This window comes from Cucurbita pepo, chromosome 10 (assembly GCF_057944985.1).
Source record: "Cucurbita pepo subsp. pepo isolate OVF chromosome 10, ASM5794498v1, whole genome shotgun sequence".
Taxonomy (NCBI): domain Eukaryota; kingdom Viridiplantae; phylum Streptophyta; class Magnoliopsida; order Cucurbitales; family Cucurbitaceae; genus Cucurbita; species Cucurbita pepo.
Window position 1 is genome coordinate 1,389,758 of NC_141807.1, and position 20,937 is coordinate 1,410,694.

Here is a 20,937-nt window from a genome sequence, read left to right on the forward strand (position 1 = left end):
ATATTTATTTTTCATCTAATTTCAATAAGACACTTTATAATTTATTTTTTGTTTTTAACAAAAAAAAAAAATAAATTTAAGATTTAAAATATCAAATATCAAAATTTTGTAACATAATTAAAACCAACCCCTATTACGTATTTTGTTTAATTTAACCTTATTAAGTATTAAATTTAATTAGTCCAGTTAAATGATATTAAATGATATTTGATATCGAGTATGATCCTCCAAAATACCTTATATCATAATTGAGAAATTTTATGGCTAGAATCTCTAGTATTCTCTTATTTATTACCTGTGTCTACTACGCTCACTCATTCTTATTATGAAACTGAAAGAAAATGGAGGGGACTAAATAAGAACCGGAGGGATCTCCGGAGAAAATACTCATACTCCTCCTTCGAGTGAAAAATCAAATTATAAAAATTTAAAACAGTAATTAGTATACTAAATTGACAATTTTAGCAGATTATCATGAAGAACAAAATCATTGATGATGGATAATAATATTTTTTATAAAAAGGATAGTGATAAATTTATATATTTTTTTTTCACCAAAATATTATAAAACAGGGACCTTGACATTCAATGAAGATGGTGTCCATGTGATCAGGTTCTAGATCTTTGAAAGGTCGATAAGACTTGGACTTCCCGGTTATTGAGCGGCTGCAATGGCCTTGCATTGCGCTCTGCATACTGCAATTAAGAAAATATGTACTCAAAAACATTTGAAGCAACAAATTTATCAGAAATTAGTGGTAAAAGTAATTGAGTTTCTTACATCATGAACAGCTTCTCTCAGAAGTCGCACTTGCTCTTTTGAAACTGTTCTTATCTGTTGCATTACCATTCAAAAACTCTGATAAGATTGAGCTATTCATGTAGGCAATATTGTAACAAACTCGAAATGGCTAGAGCTAAGTTCAAAGTTTTCGATTCGAAGAATCAGAAACCTGTTCCTATTCTAATCTATTTGATATATGTTAAACTCTGCCTATGATATTTCATTCATTTTGGACACAGTCAAGAAGGGAATTTCTATCAACCTGTTTTAAGATTTACTTTCGATGTTCGAAAAAAACTCTTCCTCACCTTCTTGTTTATGACCCAAATTACACCTTCACTACAGGGAGGAACAGTGAGAGAACCAAGGTATTTGTAGTACTTTTTACCACCAAACTTGATATCTGCAGGATCTATCTCTCCAATCCCCATTTCATGCTCTCGATCAATCATGTAGCTTATTTGCTTACTGAACTGAACATCAAGAAACAATAAGTTTTTGTTAATGAATGATAAAATGGTTGCCGTGTGTTATTTGGATTATAAATTTGTTTGAATCAAATGACCTTAATCTAATCCACAGTATTGGGATTGGATTGGTTGGTTGGGATAGTTTGAATACTTCATTTACAAGTAAACCGTTAAGAAACAAAATAGTTGTAAGTTCGAAATTTATTGACCAATTTTTACAGGTATTATTCAAAATTGTACATTTGATGAGATTAAATACAATGCTCTAAGATTTGAACTAATCTTTGCTTCAAGAAAACGTTTGTGAGCTGAAGAGAACTCAAAAGAATACAGTAAAATCAGATTAAAAGACACATGCATAATTAACTATTACTCATAACAGGTAAAATGTTATCCTTTTCATTAATAATTTGTACTGATTCGAATTCTCACAGATCAATTTTAGGAAAATCATGAACTAGACCACAAAAAAAACTCAGAAATCACTTGGACCTATTCAAGCTTATAATCGAGCCATTTGAATTGGGTTGTTTTGTTGTGTTTGGAGGTGGTTTACCTGTGCGAGAAAAGAGTCTGGTTTGCCAATTGTATAGAGTTGACCAACAACAGCAATCTTGTTCTTCCCATTGAGATCAGAACTTTGGTGAACCATGTGGAGTTCCATGTCATACCTGATGGGTTATCAATGTTAATCAACAATTTAGAATCATCATTAGATAATTCAAAAGAATAATTATATCTTGATACAATAATTAAAATATTCTATTAATTTCAGGGTCAAAGAAGATGGGTTTGTAACATCTTTTTAATGCAAAAGAGATACCTTCTTCCATTGATGGAATGCTCTGAAGGTGAGTGCCAATGCGCTTGTTGAAGATCATAAACAACGCCGTTTACCTTGATTGATCCTGCCTTGCCAACCCAATATATCTACATCCACAGGCACATTAAACGAAAGAAAATAGAGAAATCAGAAACCACAAAATTTGATGAAGAGAGAAGGAATCTGTTGAATTTCTTACAGAAATGTCATGGCCCCTATTTTTGATCGTTGCATTGCAAGGTTTGTAGCTTCTCTTCACGACTCCAAACTTCGGAACAATCTTCACTCTCTGGCTGGATAAGTCTATGGGAGATTGCAAAACCCCATTATTACAAGCTTCCCACTCTTTCTTTATCTTTCCCCAATGTCTTGGCCCTTTCTCACTCCCTTCTCTGTAATCAAATTCCCTCTCATCCTCTGCAACCCAATGATTTTGAAATACCGAAGTAAGCATTTGAGCCAAAACTCTAGTTTCCATCTCAAGAGTTTACAATTAATTTTGATTAAAGGAATGAGAAGTTATTCACATAAAACGATTCAGATGAGAGCGGTACGTCGATTCAATAACTAATCAGTAGAATCAGAAATGGACATAGAAACCTAAACATACGGTCTAAACACAACAAGAAAATGGAGTGGGAGAAATCAAAACAATGATGCAGACTTGCACGATTAAATGAAAGAAAAATTGTTCACATAAAACGATTCAGATGAGAGAGGTGTTGGATGATGGAAGTCCCGCTAATTTTGAGAATGATCATGGGTTTATAAGTGAGAAATACTAACTCCATTGGTGTGAGGCGAGGCCCAAAGCAAAGCCATGAAAGTTTATGCTCAAAGTGGACAATATCATACCATTGTGGAGAGTGTGTTCGTCTAACAAGCGGTACGTCGAAAAACTAATCAGTAGAACCAGAAATTGAAATAGAAACCTTAACATATGATCTGAAAACAACATGAAAATGGAGGTGGGAGAAATCAAAACAATGTTGCAGACTTGCAGTCAAGAGTTTACTGCAACTATTTCGAATTAACAATGTAAATATTCGAGCCAAACAATCTATAGCTTCCATCTCAAGATCTAACACCGATTTTTACACGATTAGGTAAATGAATCGCCAAACGATTCAGACGAGAGCAGCCCTCTTAGACTCAAAACCAATTGATAGAATCAAAAATAAAAAATCGAGACCGAAACATAATTAGCTTAAATGGAAGGCAAAACGCAGATAGAAAAAGGAAAAGGGAAAATCAAAACAACATAGACAGAGATATATCATTAACGGTGAAGAGCTTACCAACTTCTTGCGCCGAGATTGAAGACAAATGTAGGGAAAACAGCAGAAGCGAGAAGAAAACGATGAGTGTAGTCCCAATTTTCATGGCTTCTGGAGCGAAAACTGAATCGAGGAAACGGATTTGCAAGACAAAGCAATGGAATCGGAGTCGAAATTCGGTCAATTCTCTCAGATTATGAACAATATATAATGTATAAACAACGAGAGAGAGACAGAGAGCAGTGGGAAATTTCTGGGGAGGTTCTGATCCAATGGAGAATGAAAAGCTAGAAGAATAAAAAGTTTGGAGAGTTGCTGTTCATAACGCTTCCATGGAAGGCGGGAAGCGCTGATCGAGTCATTTTCCAATGCCTTATATATATATATATATTGTAATTTTAAATTATCTAAAAAATATTGACAATTGTTCCAAAATCGATAAAAGAATGGGTGCAGAAATTTAATTTTAAATAATATCAAAATTTGGAAATAAATCTACTATCTTAATATTCAACATAATTAAAAACTGAGATTAAATGATATCGCCTAATTCCACCTAATTTTATATAATTTAGCTAATAAATGTTATTTTAAAGAAAATATCTAATTTAAAAAAAAAAAGTAAAATTAATTTTTTTTTAGAATTAAAAATGAATGTGGCTGCTGGGATTCGAGCCCAGGTCTCCACGGCCACAACGTGGAATTCTCACCACTAAACTACAGCCACCTTGTTATTGTAGAATAATTTAAACCATTTAAATTAACAAAACGTTGTGAAGCATTATAATGAGAATTTTCTTTAAAAAATAATTTTATATTTGTGAAAACTACTGCTCGGTAAATTTTAAAATGTAAAGATGCTTTTAACTATTAAATTATTGGGATAGGTTCATTTAATTTTTATTTCGGACCAAACAGATTGGTGGAATATATTTCAAATGATTGGCACAAAAAAAAAAAAAAAAAACAATAAATATTTTTATATTAGAGAGTGTGAATGCATTAAATACCCTTCAGCTTCTATAATGCAAATATTAAATAAAACGTTGACATGCAAAATATTATTACTTAACCAATTTGGATTAAAAACAAAACTTTGAAATGCTAAATTTAATATTTGCTGAAAATATATAGATTAAAAATGATCCAATTTTAAATATAAGTACTAAATATTAGGTTAATGGTTGGTTGGTTGCGATTCTAAATTTCAAGATTTAATTTATTTCTAAAATATTAAAAAATAGACATTATAATAATAATATAATACCCATTACTTCATTATATATTTACATTTTAATTATTATATTTATTTCAAAATTTTAATGTACAAAATTATGTTGAAGTGAAATAGTGGGCTCAATTGTGGATTGGGCTGAAAACGAAAATTGATTGATGAAGGCCCAAATGATAATGGGCTCAAAAGATAAATAATAATCTCAATATAAAAAGATATAATTTAATAATATAAAATTGATTAATTATGAAAGAGACACAAAAGGTATGGGCCTCGAAGAACATGCGGAGGTTCCTTTTATTTATTTATTTATTTATTTATTTATTTATTTAGAAGTAGTTTGGTAACCCCAATTACACGCATAACTTTAATTAATAATAATAAGGAGATTAAAGGTTGAATAATAGAGTAAAGCCAAGAAATTAGGGCTCTCTTTTTAGTATCTTTCCATCTCTCTTATCAAGGAAGACTCAAAACCATCAATCATATCAAGAAAATAAAAATACTATTTTTCTTTTTATTAAATTTAAATAAATAAGACCATCAGAGATACAATTATATTTTAATTTTGGATAATGTTGGCAATAAATAAATAAATATATAAAAAAAAATTATAGGCTATCAAAGGATGATAAATTTTTAGATTAAACTATTATTTTCATTTTTATATACTTATCAAACCTCTTGATGAATGATAATAATTATTATTATTTTATCAAACTCGATAAAAAAAATAAAATAAAAATAAAAACTTTAAACTAACTGTAAAGACTATTTTTAAAATTTTTATTTTGTAAATTTAAATACCTATTAAAAGAGAGATTAAATACATCTTTAGAGGCTAAAATGGAATATGGCCTTTCAAGTTGGAGAACCAAAACATACGTAGTAATAACTGTCATTTAATTTGTGATGTTCCATATAATTTGTGATGTTCCATAGATCACGTATAAACGAAGTGGTTCTAAAATAGAGAATGAAAAAAATAAAGTGCACGTTCTTTTCTTATGGCTCAATGATAAAAATTCTAAAGTTAAACCTTCTTAATTTAAAACAATTCTACCTTGAATGATCTTCTATAATTTTTTATAGAAAGAAAAAAATCATCTCAAACCGTCCAATTCTCTACAACTTCAAGACGTATTTGTAAACATCAATCTCATAAATCTTTGACAATGGAATATTTAGTAGATGAGATAATGGAGGGAAGGAATCTCGACTTTGGGTTCTTTTATAAACACTTTAACGTGAAAAAATTAAAGAGAAGAAAAGGAAAGAGGAAAAAAAAAAGTGTATTTTTCTTTACTCTATGGACACATTAGCTTGTATAAGCCATTTGGATACTTCATTTTTCCACGACTAAAAGCGAATGGAAAAAAAAGTCGCATACAAATTCATAATGGTACCAATAGGGAGTATAAAGCGATCATAAAGAAATAAAATTAGTTCGAATTTTGGTAAGAAAAAAAGTCAATAATTTAGTGAAGAGTGTGCATTTGGAAAGAAATAAAGTTCGCTCTATTTTACCATTGAATTGCGGTGAAAAGGGTCAAATCTTTTAACTCGGAAAAGGTTAAAAGGTGTGTTTGGTAAGAAACAAAATTTGTTAAATTTGGATGCTGTGAAAATTTTAGTTTGGATTAGTTTTAAAGCAATTACACCATTTTTAGAAAATACATGAGCATTTTATTTAAGATAATTTTTATAAGTAATATTGAAAAATATTTATTAAGATATATATATTAGGAACAAAATTTAAATCTTAAAGAAGGTAAAAGAAAAATAAACCCTAAACTCCCTTTGTGGGGCCCGATGTCGTTAAAAAGAAGAGAAGAATCTACCGTGGATTGGCGCGCGTGTTCCATTTGGGGCGCTCGTGCCTTGTAATACGCCGGAAACGGTGAAATCACTTTTTTGCCACCCAATAACCCAACAATTTGAATTTATTACCATTAATGAAGGAAATATATATAAATAAATAAATACCCACACACACACACACACACACACACACACAAAAGGCAATTATCTTCACTATTTTAATTTTAAATGATAAATAATAGTATTATCATTGACAACAAATAAAAAAAAAAAAAAAAAAAAAAAAACATTCGAATCTACACTATACATATAGAGTAAAATAACATTTTTAATTAAATTATTTTACTATTTTATCAGGTTATCTAAAATTACCTACTTCGTAAATTGTAATGACAAATTTCTAACACTAATTATGTTTACTTTTATTGTTTATTTTTAACACTTAATTATTAATATTTAGTTTGATAATGAATTATTAATCAAATTTCAAAACGAAAAACAGTTTTTGAATTACATTTTAAAATTTGTTTTCGAGAGTAGATAACGATTTTAAAAACCACGTGGAAATACGAGTTAAATTTTCGAAATCTAAAAACGGAGAATGATAAAGATTAACAAAGAAAGCCCATAATATAAATGTTTATTCCTAACCTTTACCTAATACAAAAACGTCCACTTCCCAATACTTCAACCGATTGTTAGTTGATATAAAAAATAATAGGCTACGGGTTCGAATCTCCACTTTAACCCTTTTGTATATACATAAAAGGAGAAAACATGAGTAAATATTAAAGTAAAGAGTGGAGAATATCCTTTTACCACCTCAGAAATTGAGATTAAAAAGAAAAACAAAAAAGAGAAAGAAAGGGAAAAAGAAACAGAGGAGAGGAGAGAAGAGGAAGAGGGGAATCTTCAAAGAGTCAGTCCCATAGTCAAAAAGGAACCACTTTTCTCTCCACATTAACTTCTTTACGTTGCAGCATTATCCAGTTCCAAACCCATATACTTACAATTATTTATACGGCCCAATCATCTTCTGCCACCTCACCACCACTCCCCCCTGGATTACTAGCTGCAACTCTGTTTTGAAACAAAAACGGTCTGAAATTTTGAATTAGGGATAAGAAAGGTGTATGCTCGACAGATTAAAACGGTAAAATCACACTTCGATTGAAAAAGGAGAATTTAGGCCTTTAAAGAAGGTTTACAAGAGGGTAGGTAAACCTCTCCCTAACATTATAAAACCTTGAGATGAAGGCGATAAAGAAATATTTTAACGAAGACAACATCAATAAAAAAATCTTACTTCGATTGAAAAAGGAGAATTTAGGCCTTCAAAGAGGGTTTACAAGAGGTATGTAAACCTCTCCCTAACGCATTATAAAACCTTAAGATGAAGGCGATAAAGAAATATTCTAAAGAAGACAACATAATCAAAAACTCAAAACCCCAAACCCAAAGGTTTGGTTCAAAAGTAAATTGGATACAACTTTACTCCTCGAGAACCAAAGATTCTCTCTCTCCCCCTCTCTCTCTCTCTTTCTCTCTCTAACTGAATCCCAAAAGTCTATGACAATGATTATACTAGACAGGAGGAGAATTGAGAATGCTTTTGAGGGTAACATGGAAGGAAGAAAATGAAGAAAAACAAATAAAACACAGTTCTCCACTCAGACAACAAACAAATACAACTTTAGGGCAATATCTAAGCCTGCAGAGAGAGTGAGTGAGTGGGGTGGGAGACTGAGAGAGAGCGTGAGAGAGTTTACCATTTTTGCTCCAAAATGTTGACCACAACCTGCATTGTGCTGCTAGCTTTGCTGCTACCCTCCTGCTGGCCGCTAGGTGCCGCCGCTCTCAACCTCACTCTCCCTGGCCAGCATCCGAGCCCTGAACTGGTTGCTCAAGAAGTTCACAGGTCCATCAATTTTCCATTCTTTCCACAAATATTGTTTTAGAATCACTATGTTCTTGGCTTGGCTCTCACTCTAACTGTCTGCATTTTGGAACTTTTAGCTACATTGTCCATTTTCTCTACTTTAATGGCCAGTTTCAAGATTTTTATGCTTCTTTTTTTGTAGGATTTCATGTATTAGAAGTACAAAATCAAGTTTAAAGCCCGGTCTTATTGTTTCTATGTTCTTGGTTGCTCTGTTTTTCAGTTTTGAGTTTTCTTGACCAAATTATTAGGCATTAACATATAAAACTTATGCTTAAATCTTACTCTTCCAATCTTGTTCTGCTCAGTAACTATTATCTTTCTGACCCATTGTATAAACTTTTAGGTGCATTGTTGGATTTCTTCACAAATTGAATCATTTTTGAAATCTTAACCTACTTTTACAGATTTAGTAATTATAAGAAAAAGAAAATGCCATTCAAATCCAAAGTTTTCCATTTCGTTTCATATCTTAATCTTCAGGCACTGTTCTTTGTTAGATTTCGGCATTTTTAAAAGAAAAATGCTGCATAATCCGTCTCCTTCGCTACAGTTATTGGCTACTCTGTTTTTGTTTCTGTTTTTGGTGAAAAGTACTGAAAATCCCCAAGTTTTGTCGAATTTGAAGGTATATCTTGGCAGATTCAACCATTTATGGAGCTGACATTTAGATTATACTGTCTAGGTTTAATGCTAAGTTCCTTGAAAATCCTAAATTATGGAAGGAAATTGTTACCTGTTGCAGGAAAGTGAATGCTTCCGTAACGAGAAGGCAATTGCTCCAAAGCTTAGAGAAAGACGAATCTTCTTCTTGCTACACCGGGAACCCCATCGACGACTGCTGGAAATGCGATCCAAACTGGCCAAACAACCGCCAGCGCCTCGCCGATTGCGCCATTGGATTCGGCCAGTACGCACTCGGCGGCAAGAACGGCGAGTTCTACATCGTCACAGACGATTCCGACGACGATGCAGTCAATCCAAAGCCCGGAACGTTACGATACGCCGTGATACAGCCTCAACCTCTCTGGATCGTCTTCCCGGCCAACATGCTCATCAAACTCAAACAGGAACTCATCTTCAACAGCTACAAAACCCTAGACGGCCGCGGCGCCAATGTCCACATCGTCGGCGGTGGCTGCATTACATTGCAGTACATAAGCAACGTCATCATCCACAACATCCACATCCACCATTGTTATCCATCAGGTAACGAAATCGAAAAACCTAATTTACCTTCCTGTACACCAAATGTTGGACGAAATGCATCGATCTGAAGCTTGGCTCTGGCTCTGGCTCTGGCTCTGCAGGTAACACCATGGTCCGATCGAGTCCGACGCATTACGGATACCGCACGAAATCGGACGGCGACGGGATATCCATCTTCGGATCGAAGGACATATGGATTGACCATTGCTCACTCTCGCATTGCAAAGATGGGCTGATTGATGCGGTGATGGGCTCCACCGGAATCACAATTTCAAACAATTATTTCTCACATCACGATGAGGTTATGCTTTTGGGTCACAGCGATAGCTACTTGCCGGATTCCGGAATGCAGGTAAGTTCCCCATCCCCTACTTGTTTCTCTCCGTAAATTACTGAAATTAGTTTAATTAAAAGTTAATCCTCGTTTTTTACTAATTTAATGTCGTATTTCAAATTTAGTTAAATCTATTAAATTTTAATCGTTTTTGAAATTACAATATTACCCTTATTCTTTTATAATTTTTTTCTTTTTTTTAATAAAATAAGGTTTTTGCTTTTTATAAAGGTAACAATAGCGTTCAACCACTTCGGCGAGAAGCTAGTTCAAAGGATGCCGCGATGCCGGCGAGGGTACATTCACGTCGTCAACAACGACTTCACCCAATGGGAAATGTACGCAATCGGCGGCAGTGGGAGCCCCACCATCAACAGCCAAGGCAACCGCTACACCGCCCCATACGACCGCAACGCCAAGGAGGTGACCAAGCGGGTCGAAACATCCGAGTCCGAGTGGCGGGGTTGGAACTGGCGCTCCGACGGCGACATCCTCGTTAACGGCGCCTTCTTCGTTACCTCTGGCCAAGGCCTCGAAGTCAAGTACGAGAAGGCCTACAGCGTCGAGCCCAAATCAGTCGCCCTGATCGACCAGCTCACTTGGCACGCTGGCCCGCTTGGCGTCGGCGGCAGGGATAACAATCTGGGGATGTGGACCACTGGCCCCAATGGAGGGGGAGGCTTTGTCATTGGGTCTGGTCCGGATTACACTGACGACATGTCGGAAAGCTTGTCTCGGATTGGGTCTCCTTATTTTGTCATGGTATTGTCTGTGTTGTTGTGTTCTTTTTGCGCATTGGCACTCGCATTTGTGCAATGACGACATTGAAAGCATTTGGGGATGAAAGCTTACGACAGAACAGACAGCGAGAGTGGTTTTTACATTCTTTTAAAAGGCACAAAGGCCTAAAATGTAAATCCATTCGTCACCCATTTCATGCCAAAACTGACTTGAGTTTATCTAATTTGTTTTTGTTAAATCAGCTAGAGTGGTATTAGCTTGAAAAAGAAAAACTTATAGTAGTACGGGACCCGTTACTTTCACAGTTAAACACGTCTATTTCACAAGCTCCACATTTTCTAGGATAAAAGAAGGATATCGATATCAACCTATATAAGGAGAGGTTTCCACGTCTTTATAAGTAATATACTTCATTCACCTCACAATCCACTGAGAGCCAAACATTCTCAATTCATGTATCAATATCAACCTATATAAGGATTTGAACTTGTGATGAATATCAACCTATATAAGGATTTGAACTTGTGTATCAATATCAATTCATGTATCAACATCTTTATAAGTAATACTTCATTCACTTCACAATCCAACCCGTTGGAGTCTTAACATCCTCACTGACACACCACCGCACGATGTTTGACTCTGATACCATTTGTAACAACCAAAGTCTACCGCTACCAGATATTATCCACTTTAGCTCATTACATATCCTCGTCAACTTCACAATTCTAAAACGAGTCTGCTTGGAAGAAGTTTCTACACCCTTATAAAAATGTTTCATTCCCTTTTCCAACATCCTTATCTCAAAAAGAGATAGAAAATAAGAGCATCTACATGGTGCTCAGCAAAGGAGGTTTATACTTGTGCATTATTTTTCAAGCAACAGAAACATCATCATAAGAAAGCTAAAAAAGAAAAAAATGAGGATTTTAAGTGAGAAGGGCAAAAAATATATATATTTATAAAGCACATAATAATACTTCACAAATCATTCTTAAATCTGCAGCAAAACTACTAAAAAATTCCGTACATTTTAAATTACATTTACTGCTGCTGGATGCGGATGCTGATGCTGGTTTCTTTCTTCTGATACCTTCACCTTCACCTTCCCAGGGGTTTGGATTCCAAGAAGAAAAAGAAAAGAAAAAAAAAAGATAAAGAAAGAGAGTTGGGAGTGAAAAAAATGAAAAAGAATACCAAAAAATTTTGAGAGGGTCAAATCTGGACCATCTATATCAGTCATTTATGTTTAAAACTGTTACCACGCAGTCTCCACTCTGTGTGCAACATCTGCCAGTCTTTTCCAAGCTAACTCTCTCTGCTCTTCCACCTCTTTTGCCTTCATCTCTTTCTCTATGTACTGCCTCTCACATTCGTCAAACAACTCCTCGTCCATTTCTATGAACATCTTTCGAACATTGACAGTCAGCCCATGAACCGCCTGGTTCCAATGACTTTGGATATTCTTCTCCAATGCTTGAAATATTATTGGCAATATCACAGCCCGGTTTTGGGCTATCAAACCAACAATATGTTCATTGTTCCACAGAAACAGAGCTCTTTCAGACACCTGCATCATACATTCACAGGGGCCTTATAAAAACTGGGGGAACAACAACAACCCTCAACAGCATCATACCGGAGGAGACTTCAAAAAGCATTTGGTTTGTCATTAATAAAAAGATGGATTACTGAACTGCACATATAGAATAATTGAGCTTTTCAAATCCTTGTCAGGCAGGTCTACATTGTCTATCATTCCAAATGCTCATGCATGCATACTTCAGAAATGCATACTTCAGAAATGTGAAAACTCTAATCACACAAGCCTTTGTCAGCAAAACAAAAGGCAAACACGTTTTCGTTCACCAAAGAAAGCCCTAAGAATACTTTCATGGATAAATGCTTTCAAATCACACATACTAATCAAACCAAAAGCTCTCTTCCAACAACAGATTATATTTTGGGATAGCTCAATCTCAACTAGATTCCCTATAAAACAAAAGGCAATTCATCACATTCTTAAACTTTTCTAGTGGCTCGTTATACAAAACGAGACATTCTTATACTTTTCACCGTCTATAAGTCCAAATCTTAAGCATTAGAAGCCGCACACTAACAGGCAACACCCATCAGAAAAAAACAGAGATATATCCCCCAGGCTGCCACCTGTTTTACACGTTAAGAAGATACATTTTAAAACCACAAGAAGAAACCTAAAATGACGTTAAAGTTGAAGAATAGATTTCTCTTATGGATATAAATTAATTAATGCACATTTACATTACCATCATAGTGATGCCATCATCAATCATTTAAATAATAAATTGAATTTTTTAGACCAATAAATTGAATATTCTAATTAATGTTTTTACACAGCTAATTTAAATTAATTAGAGTATATTAAAATAAATGCGTACTTAAATTAACTGTTTAGAAATTACTTACGTACATCTTTGAATGCATTGCCATACAAACTAAACACACATCTTTGACATGCATCCTATAATTTTATGCAAGCCGCAAATTAAATGGATCCTAATGGTTTTTCATGGTGTCCCTCCCTTCTCATGTTAAAATTTAGATACCTAAATTTGAACCTGTCCTCGGCTTAGGCATTCTGTGGAGCACAAGGGAGGAAAAATAGACCACCCATTCCCTTGTCACGCTTTTGCTACTAGCCTCCGGCACAAGCGTTTCCAGATTTTTGGTTGAGGGGGATAGTTTGCACTAGAGAAATTTTACAGTTTCATAACATCTTCACTTTATAGTTTAAACTCATCCCTTTCAAGAGGAAAAGTAATATTCTTATGCTTAAAGGGCTACTCATCACGAAACTCGGTTAAAAGAGGAATAAAGGAGCATGAACTTTCCACGGTGTTGACAGAGGGTTGGGCCAAATTTGGAATGTTATTATATTTTTTGTTTATTCTTGGTGCTCTCACAGCAGAGGATTTAATAATTACATTCCTTCTTCTACTGAGGCTATTGAAGACGGATTTTGTTGTAGCCTTGGCCTTTTAGTTTCAGCTATCATATGTTCCAATGAAATACTTAGTACCCAATCACATGGCCGAAAAAATATATACCAATCTAAATTTTGGTCATCACTCCTCAAACCATTACTATTGTGTCATAATAAAACCTTAACTAGGCCCTACGATGACAACATCTGGAGTCCCCACATTAAAAACACCTCCCAACAGGGGATAAGAATTGAACAAGCCCCATGACATCAATTAGTGATTCAAACCTACAAAGCGGAAATCAAATTGAGAGAAAAGGAATCCCCGTACATGTAAAGTAAATCCACAGATAATTAAATAAGTAGTAATATCTAAGTTTCAATAATAATTGAAATTAATAGAGATTTTTCAATTAGGAAGAAAAATTATAGAACCAGAAGGATTTTACTCATCACAAAAAGGAATTCGTGTAATTTGACTATGAAACTGTTATAAAGCAGTTTTTTTAAGAAGCAGAAGAAAAGAACACTGGTATGCGATCAAAGGTACAATATTCACAAATCAAATTCATTAAATCCAGACCTGGGGCAGAACATCAGGTTTTTTATGAAGCAGAAGAAAAGAACATAGATGCACATAGGTTGTTATGTTCCAAAAAGGGGCAAGGCCAACTCAGAACATCCAAAAAAAAAAAAAATCAAAAAGTAACTGAGAAACAACCACATTATAAACTAAAGAAAATGTTTGTCCTCTTCTTTGCCATCCAATCCATCCCACCAGAGTCAATAAACAAACTAGTGGTATTTCAAAGTACGATTAACAACGAAAGAATGATAGCAAGAAAAGGAAAACAAACCTCGGGGATAACAACTATTGCTCCCCCCCTCAACTCTCTCTCTCTCTCTCTCTCTCTCTCTCTCTCTCTCTATGAGAGACGAGAATATATATTTATGATTTAGAAGGAAAATAGACAAAAAGGATGCGACAAGAAATTCAAATATGGGAAAATCAAACTATAGAGGCAAAATCAAACATCGAATCTTGCAAGACACAAAACAACTTAATAACTAATGTTCCTCCTAGTTATAAACAGTTAAAATTGGTCTATTAAGAGCGTGGATAAACAGTTAATTAGATTTGTGATTATCAGCAAGACAAATTACTTATGCATCTCTATGTTGAGACTAGATTTTAATGCATTATGTTATAATATCGGACATACAAATCATGCTAATGAACAGAACATTGAAAATATTTAATAACTTCAAACCTGAAAATGAGAGCTATTCAGGCAACGTGCAATCTGTCTAAAAAGCGGAACCATGCAGCGCTGAAACTCCGCTGATTGTGTGGCCTCTAGTACTTCTTCAAGCTCTCCCAAGAAAAGAACTTCTTTCTGGCAGTTGATCAAGGGCCAATATTTCAACAAGCCCCTTATAACAGTATCCGCTAACTTGAAATCTTTCTCAACAAACTGTGTTATGCAGTAGGATAGCTGTTGGTGATAGATTGCAATTGATTTAGGCTTGTGCAAAGGAATAAGAGCCCGAACAAGAAACAATTTATGCTCCTCTTTCATTGGTAATGCAAACCCATTGATGATACTCCCAAGGATTTCCAAAAGCTCACCAACACCACTGTGTCTTTCTGTCTCGTAAATGAACCGATAAAAAATGTTATTGATAGCCTTCCGAATAAATGGCCGATGGACCATGAACTTTCCATATATACGATGCAAGATTGTCTTCAAATATTCCCGCTCACGAGGATCCTCAGAGTCAAACAAATCCAAAAGTTTCAACACGAATGAGTGGTCAATATACCTCTTGGCAATTTTGGTATCAGTATCAGATGACACAACATATCTCAGTAAAAGTTCATATACAATCTGCAAATGAGGCCATGACGGTTCCAGATAAGGTTCGTCTTCTTCAGGATCAGCATTTTCCTGGCCCGTATTTTCATACGAAGCTGGAGGCAAGCCACGAAAAATATTAACTGAAATCATTCTAATCATTTCTTCTTGACAAGTTTCTGTGATTTTGCCCGACCCCGATTGTATCACATCAACCAATTCCATAAGAGTCTGCCGCTTAATTTCCTTCTCTCTGGCAGACTTCATTGTGTCCGAAAAATCAAACTGATAGCAACATATCTGCAATTTTCTAATGAATAAATTCTGTCTTTCTGAAGCCGGTGCATCGCGGAACAACGGGAGAGGTTCGATAGTGCCGGTAGGAGGCGTCAACATCATCACCCCCAGAGCCCAGTTTGAATTGGGGGCCGATGCAGCAGGTCCAGGCCGAGAAGCATGATTCACCACCACGTTCGTAGTCGAAACAGACCCAGAATTGCGATTCCCCGACGGTCCAAAGCCATAAAGTGAAGGATCAGTAGCGTCGGACTTGGAGGGCTTACGATGCCCTCCCTTCATAATTTTCTTAAACATGTCTCCTCAAAACAACAAACCCTAATCCAAAAATTCGGTAGGTTCAAGGAACGGGAATCAAAAGAGAAGCATGAACCACCGCTTTATAGGATATCGATTCCAAGAAATGATGGATCAACATGCGCGGATTAATAGCCCTAGGTCATAATTAAACAAGAGGAATGAAATCCTTCTCCCACTAATCAATTCTAACTGTAAAAAAAATCTATAGAAGCAAGCATGGATCTGGAATTAGGGATTGGGACACGGGAAAACGGAATCAAACAAGAAACAAAAAGAAAAAAAAAAAAAAAAAAAAAAACGTTACCCTGCCGGAATACAATCTCTGTGAAACTTGGCCGTCAATGGATCCAAGTAATGAGTCATCCGAGTCGAATCGCCGAAATGCCGGCGGAATGATCGAGCGATATGATTCCGGCTATCAATCCGATCAGAGAAACAGAGCCCCAGAGAGCCAGAAAGAGAGAGATTTCGAACAGCGGAAGTGGAAGATAATTAAAGAAAGGAATGAAAAGCTAAAAACAGAAAAAATAAATTATATATATATATAAAAAAAAGGATAATTAACAGAAATGATTGCATATAAAGCCTTTATAGACACTCGACAGTTTTTTCTTCTCTTCCCTTTCCTTCTCTAAAAAACAAATAATAATTTGAATTATTATTCCTTTTTTTAAATAATAATTAATTATATTCAAACTTTGGATAATGCTTTTATCTTTATATTTTTGTTTCCCCCGCATTTGAATGACTATTTCTTCTTCTTTTTCTTTTTTTCCTTTTATAATTTTATTTTTTTTAAAATAAAAAATAAACAAATCAGCAACAAAAATCACGACTGGCTGTGGCTTATGAGTATACACGTGGATAACAAGTGAGGAAGTATCCACGTGGCATATAAACACCTTTTTTTTTTTTCTTCAAGTAATAATATTCCAAATAATTATAAAGATTTTTAATGTGTCGTTTTAAAATTTTCTAAATAAGAATATTAAAAGTTCAAATTCATTTTTTTTTTCTTCCACTAATAGTTAGAGTATTTTAAAATTAAAAAAATAATATGAAAAGAATTTAACTGTAAAGATCTTTTTTAACTTTTTTTTTTAATTTAGGAGTGTTGGACAAAAATTAATTTTGTATTTGTGATATTATTTTTTAACCTCGCAAATTTGGAAATAATAATGATGATATGTATGTGAATGGAAATTAAATTTAAACAATTAAGAATTGATAAGGATATTCATCCAAATTACATTAATTCATTCTGTACCTATCACGTTAGATTTTACCTTATCGCCCACCAATTTTGTCTGGAATATAAATTTTTTATAAAATATAAATTATGTTATTAAATTTTGATTATGCTTTTATATTTTATATAACATAAAATATAAATTCAACCTATAATAGTTTTTTTATATATACATTTTTTTAAAAATATATATATATTCGAATGGATGAACAGAAACCATTGCAATGTTTTTATGAAAAAAAATAAAAAAATTTAAGTTCGAGGGTGAATGAGTCTTTTACTACCCAAACATTAAATTGACTTATTAAATACCATAAAATATAACGAATCATTCAAATTCAGCTGGTTTATTAATAAATTGGTAATTTGGAAATGAAAGCAGAAGGCATATGGAGTTACAAAGATGAATTCCAACTGGGACAAATCAAAGTGAGGCTATAACATTACCGAGACGAACCTATTTTCAAGTGGGTATAAGTGGGATAAAGTCACAAATTATCATTCCAATAGTTGATGGTTCGATCTCCACTCTCACAATGGTTACCTACACATAAATAATCTCAAGCTTCGTGTAAAACTAAGGTGAACAACCTCCAGATTGTACAAAAGAAAACACTTACTATTCCGTAGATTACAACTTCTGAGCAAAATGGTAGATCACCTCTCTACACAAGCAGCACTAAATTTGGATGGTATCAATAGTGTTAATGAAGATCTTACCTTCTATCTTTCACCAAAACAAAAGGTAACATTATGCTCAACTCCGGTTCGGGATGGAATTGGAAAACTAGTTCCAACAACTATTTCCACCCGACAAAGGGTGAATGTAGGTGGAGACTAAACTGCTTGGTTCGATGACGCATTGGTCAAAAGAAATGGGAGGTTTTGATGCCGGAGACCTGCAACGTTTCACCTTTCATAGATCCGAGAATACTAACTTTATCATTCTGCTTCCCTTCTTTCCTCTCTAAACTTCTTATAGATATCACCCTTATAGAATTCCCAAGTTCGAAGCACCAAAATGAAAGAAACAACACAACCCAACACGGTTGCAGCAGTGATTATCAGAAAAGCTAATCTATAACAATGGACGCCCTTGCAGGCCAAGTCCCTACCAGCAACACTTACAAGACCAGAGGCAGCCATTTGTTTTCTAGCCTCTTGGTCGTATAAAAAGCCAGCTACTTTCACATTGAAAATGTATGAGCCAACTGGGCTAGCAATGCCGCTTATGCTATACAAAGTTGCATAGTATTTCAACCCAAATAATTCAGAAACAATGGCAAAAATCAATGGCCACTGTGCTCCAAAGCAAAATCCAATGATCACTGAAGAAAAATAAAGGGAAGTTGGGACTCCAAAGGCAATTAGAAGATGACCAACGCAAGAGAAAAGAAGCACAAGAGTGAAGAACAGAGGGCGAGAGAAGCTATATTTGGTCCATAAGAATTCAGAAGCATAACCTGAAAATGCTCGACCGAGAAAGCCCCATATACTCACGAGGGAAGTGAAAGTAGAAATGCTATGAGCTGAGTAGCCAAGGGAGCTGCCTATCTGACCCAAGTTGTCCATTGCAGTCAAAGCCCCACCAGCCCCACAGATTGTAGCAACAAACAGTATCAACATATCTACACTGAAAATTGCTTGTAAAATGGTGTAATCGTCTCCTCTTTCCGGCGGTCTGAACACATTTTTAAAGCAAGAACTTGGTGGTCTAGAGGATGATAATTCAACGGGAGATGGGTCTAGTGGAAGCACAGAAATTACATCCATATCTTGTGATTTCCTCTTCCTCATGATGAATTCTTCTCTTATAACAACGACAAGGGGAAGAAAAAGAAGCACTAGGAGGATAAATGCACAACCCAAATACTGAATTCTAGTAAAAATGAGCTCGTTTTGAATAATGATCAAGATCATGAGGAAGCCAGCAAGAACAAGGGAAGTGTAGAGCATATAATAGAAATTCTTTAGATCATTGGATTTGGATATTCGGTTCACTTCCACTACTCTAACAACCCGAAGAAGCAAGAAAGAAACAGCAGTAGGCAGCCAAGCAATGAGCAAGATAAAATCCTTAGAATCATCTCCATAAAAAGCATGGTAAATCTGAGTCAAAATTGCCCCACTCAACCCAACAAATCCTTTCAATAAACCCAATACATTACCTCGATTCTGGGGGAAATTCTTCACTGAAGGGATCAAAGCCCCTGTATTAGCAAATGTCTGAGAATTCGCACCTAGGCATATATACAAACACATAGCGGGCAGTTTGGGTTTGGGGATTCGTTGAGTGACAGAAAGCCAAATCATGAAATAGCCAAAGAAATTCATTACCCCACCAATTAGAAGGACGACCCAAGGCGGTGTAATTTCATTGATGAGGCCCGAGAAGACTCCAACGTTGGCACCCAGATCCTTGAAGAAGCCGATGAGGTTGAGAGTGGTCTGATCGTAATCCAAGGAGGATTTGATGTCGGCGGAGTAGAGTGCAAACATGTATGTGGCGCCGGAAACGGACATGATCAGTAACGAAGCGAAGACGGTGAACCATCGGCCCAATAGAACTTGCAAGACGAAATTCCTCATTGGGACAGAACTTCGTAAAGTCCTGATGCTGAATCTTACGCCTCCCATAGCTGCAGCGCAATGAATCCAAACTTAATAGAGAGATGGAAGAGCTGATGGGTGATGGCGAAGCGCAATTAAGGAAGATATTTTGCAAGATTGCAGCTGTGTTCACATTGATAGAAATTGAAAAGAGCAACGGAAGGGAATGACAAGCCGATATTCTCAGCTCCTCCCTTTCATACGCCGGCCAAATATCGCCGTCGTCGACGTCAGGTACATCCTCAGGCCAAAATTCCTCACCGGATTCTTTGCAGGACGCAATTTGTGTTTGTTCTGCGATCTTACAGAAACAATGAGAGGATTTGCGACGACCATATTGCCAGATCTTTGGAGATTATTAATTTTTATTTATTTTTTTTTTTTTTAATATTTCAGCAATTACCGATTGTAAAATTAAAAGTATACATATATTTTAAAATTTTAAAATTTATGACTAAATAAACACAAATATCGACTAATTTTCTTGAGTTTATCTCTAATCTCTACGCAGCTTTTCAAAATTTTATTATTTCAAAATTGTAATTAAATGGTTAAAAGTAAAAATGGATCAAATTAATAAAGAAATTGTTTGTACTAATTTCATTGGATTCCCCGCAAGAGAAGGGAAGAGAGCCGTAAGCAAAATTATTAAATCTTAAATTATTTGTAATTATTAGCTAAAAAGTTTGGATATTAGTTAAAACCTAAGAAAAAAATTGTATGATCTACCCATCACGTGCTTGTTATTTAATTTTTTTTTTTTTTTTTTTGGGTTATATTATATTTTTAAATATAATTATAAATTTAATATTTAGATATATTTTTAATTTTCCTATGAATTTAATTAATTTTTAAAATTAAATAAATAAAGAAATATTTACTGAAACACGTAACTGGTAAAGGCATTACGGATTTATGTGATGCAATCTGAGCTTTGCATTATTGAAGAAAAAAAGAAAAAAATAATAAATGTTATTATTATCCAAGCAATTCCGAATGTGGCAAATGGGGCCCACTGCATTATTCAG

General features: G+C 34.7%; 4 protein-coding genes, 1 long non-coding RNA gene and 1 other non-coding gene across 8 annotated transcripts; 1 reads left to right on the plus strand and 5 right to left on the minus strand.

Moving 5' to 3' along the window:
- Positions 1 to 469: 469 nt before the first annotated feature.
- On the minus strand, positions 470 to 3,707 carry LOC111803871 (alpha carbonic anhydrase 7). The gene is made up of 7 exons (XM_023688469.2): positions 3,376 to 3,707; positions 2,277 to 2,494; positions 2,078 to 2,184; positions 1,811 to 1,925; positions 1,093 to 1,257; positions 782 to 835; positions 470 to 696 (listed from the first exon to the last, which is right to left on the minus strand). The coding sequence occupies exons 1-7, from the start codon at positions 3,458 to 3,460 to the stop codon at positions 610 to 612; spliced, it is 831 nt and encodes a 276-aa protein (XP_023544237.2). The 5' UTR covers positions 3,461 to 3,707; the 3' UTR covers positions 470 to 609.
- A 302-nt stretch (positions 3,708 to 4,009) lies between these two features.
- TRNAH-GUG (transfer RNA histidin (anticodon GUG)) lies at positions 4,010 to 4,081 on the minus strand. The gene has a single exon. It is a non-coding gene; the product is annotated as a tRNA-His (tRNA).
- A 2,947-nt stretch (positions 4,082 to 7,028) lies between these two features.
- On the minus strand, positions 7,029 to 9,732 carry LOC111803873 (uncharacterized). Of its 2 annotated transcripts, none has more exons than XR_015422688.1 (3): positions 9,585 to 9,732; positions 9,085 to 9,486; positions 7,029 to 8,304 (listed from the first exon to the last, which is right to left on the minus strand). It is a non-coding gene; the product is annotated as an uncharacterized LOC111803873 (long non-coding RNA). The 2 variants fall into 2 exon arrangements; XR_015422687.1 differs by having other exon boundaries at positions 7,029 to 8,405.
- Positions 8,194 to 10,873, plus strand: LOC111803869 (putative pectate lyase 12). Its single transcript, XM_023688467.2, has 4 exons — positions 8,194 to 8,327; positions 9,094 to 9,557; positions 9,659 to 9,909; positions 10,123 to 10,873. The coding sequence occupies exons 1-4, from the start codon at positions 8,194 to 8,196 to the stop codon at positions 10,708 to 10,710; spliced, it is 1,437 nt and encodes a 478-aa protein (XP_023544235.2). The 3' UTR covers positions 10,711 to 10,873.
- Positions 10,874 to 11,559: 686 nt separating this feature from the next.
- Positions 11,560 to 16,586, minus strand: LOC111803868 (serine/threonine protein phosphatase 2A 57 kDa regulatory subunit B' beta isoform). The gene is made up of 3 exons (XM_023688466.2): positions 16,355 to 16,586; positions 14,869 to 16,184; positions 11,560 to 12,202 (listed from the first exon to the last, which is right to left on the minus strand). The coding sequence occupies exons 2-3, from the start codon at positions 16,045 to 16,047 to the stop codon at positions 11,891 to 11,893; spliced, it is 1,491 nt and encodes a 496-aa protein (XP_023544234.2). The 5' UTR covers positions 16,048 to 16,184; positions 16,355 to 16,586; the 3' UTR covers positions 11,560 to 11,890.
- Positions 16,587 to 17,627: 1,041 nt separating this feature from the next.
- LOC111803866 (protein NUCLEAR FUSION DEFECTIVE 4-like) lies at positions 17,628 to 20,270 on the minus strand. 2 transcript variants are annotated; one of them, XM_087127729.1, is made up of 2 exons: positions 19,642 to 20,270; positions 17,628 to 19,539 (listed from the first exon to the last, which is right to left on the minus strand). In XM_087127729.1, exons 1-2 carry the CDS (start codon positions 19,934 to 19,936, stop codon positions 18,242 to 18,244), a joined length of 1,593 nt encoding a protein of 530 aa, XP_086983855.1. In that variant the 5' UTR covers positions 19,937 to 20,270; the 3' UTR covers positions 17,628 to 18,241. The 2 variants fall into 2 exon arrangements, with proteins under 2 accessions (XP_086983855.1, XP_023544231.2); XM_023688463.2 differs by having other exon boundaries at positions 17,628 to 17,843; positions 18,020 to 20,270.
- Between the last annotated feature and the right edge of the window lie 667 nt (positions 20,271 to 20,937).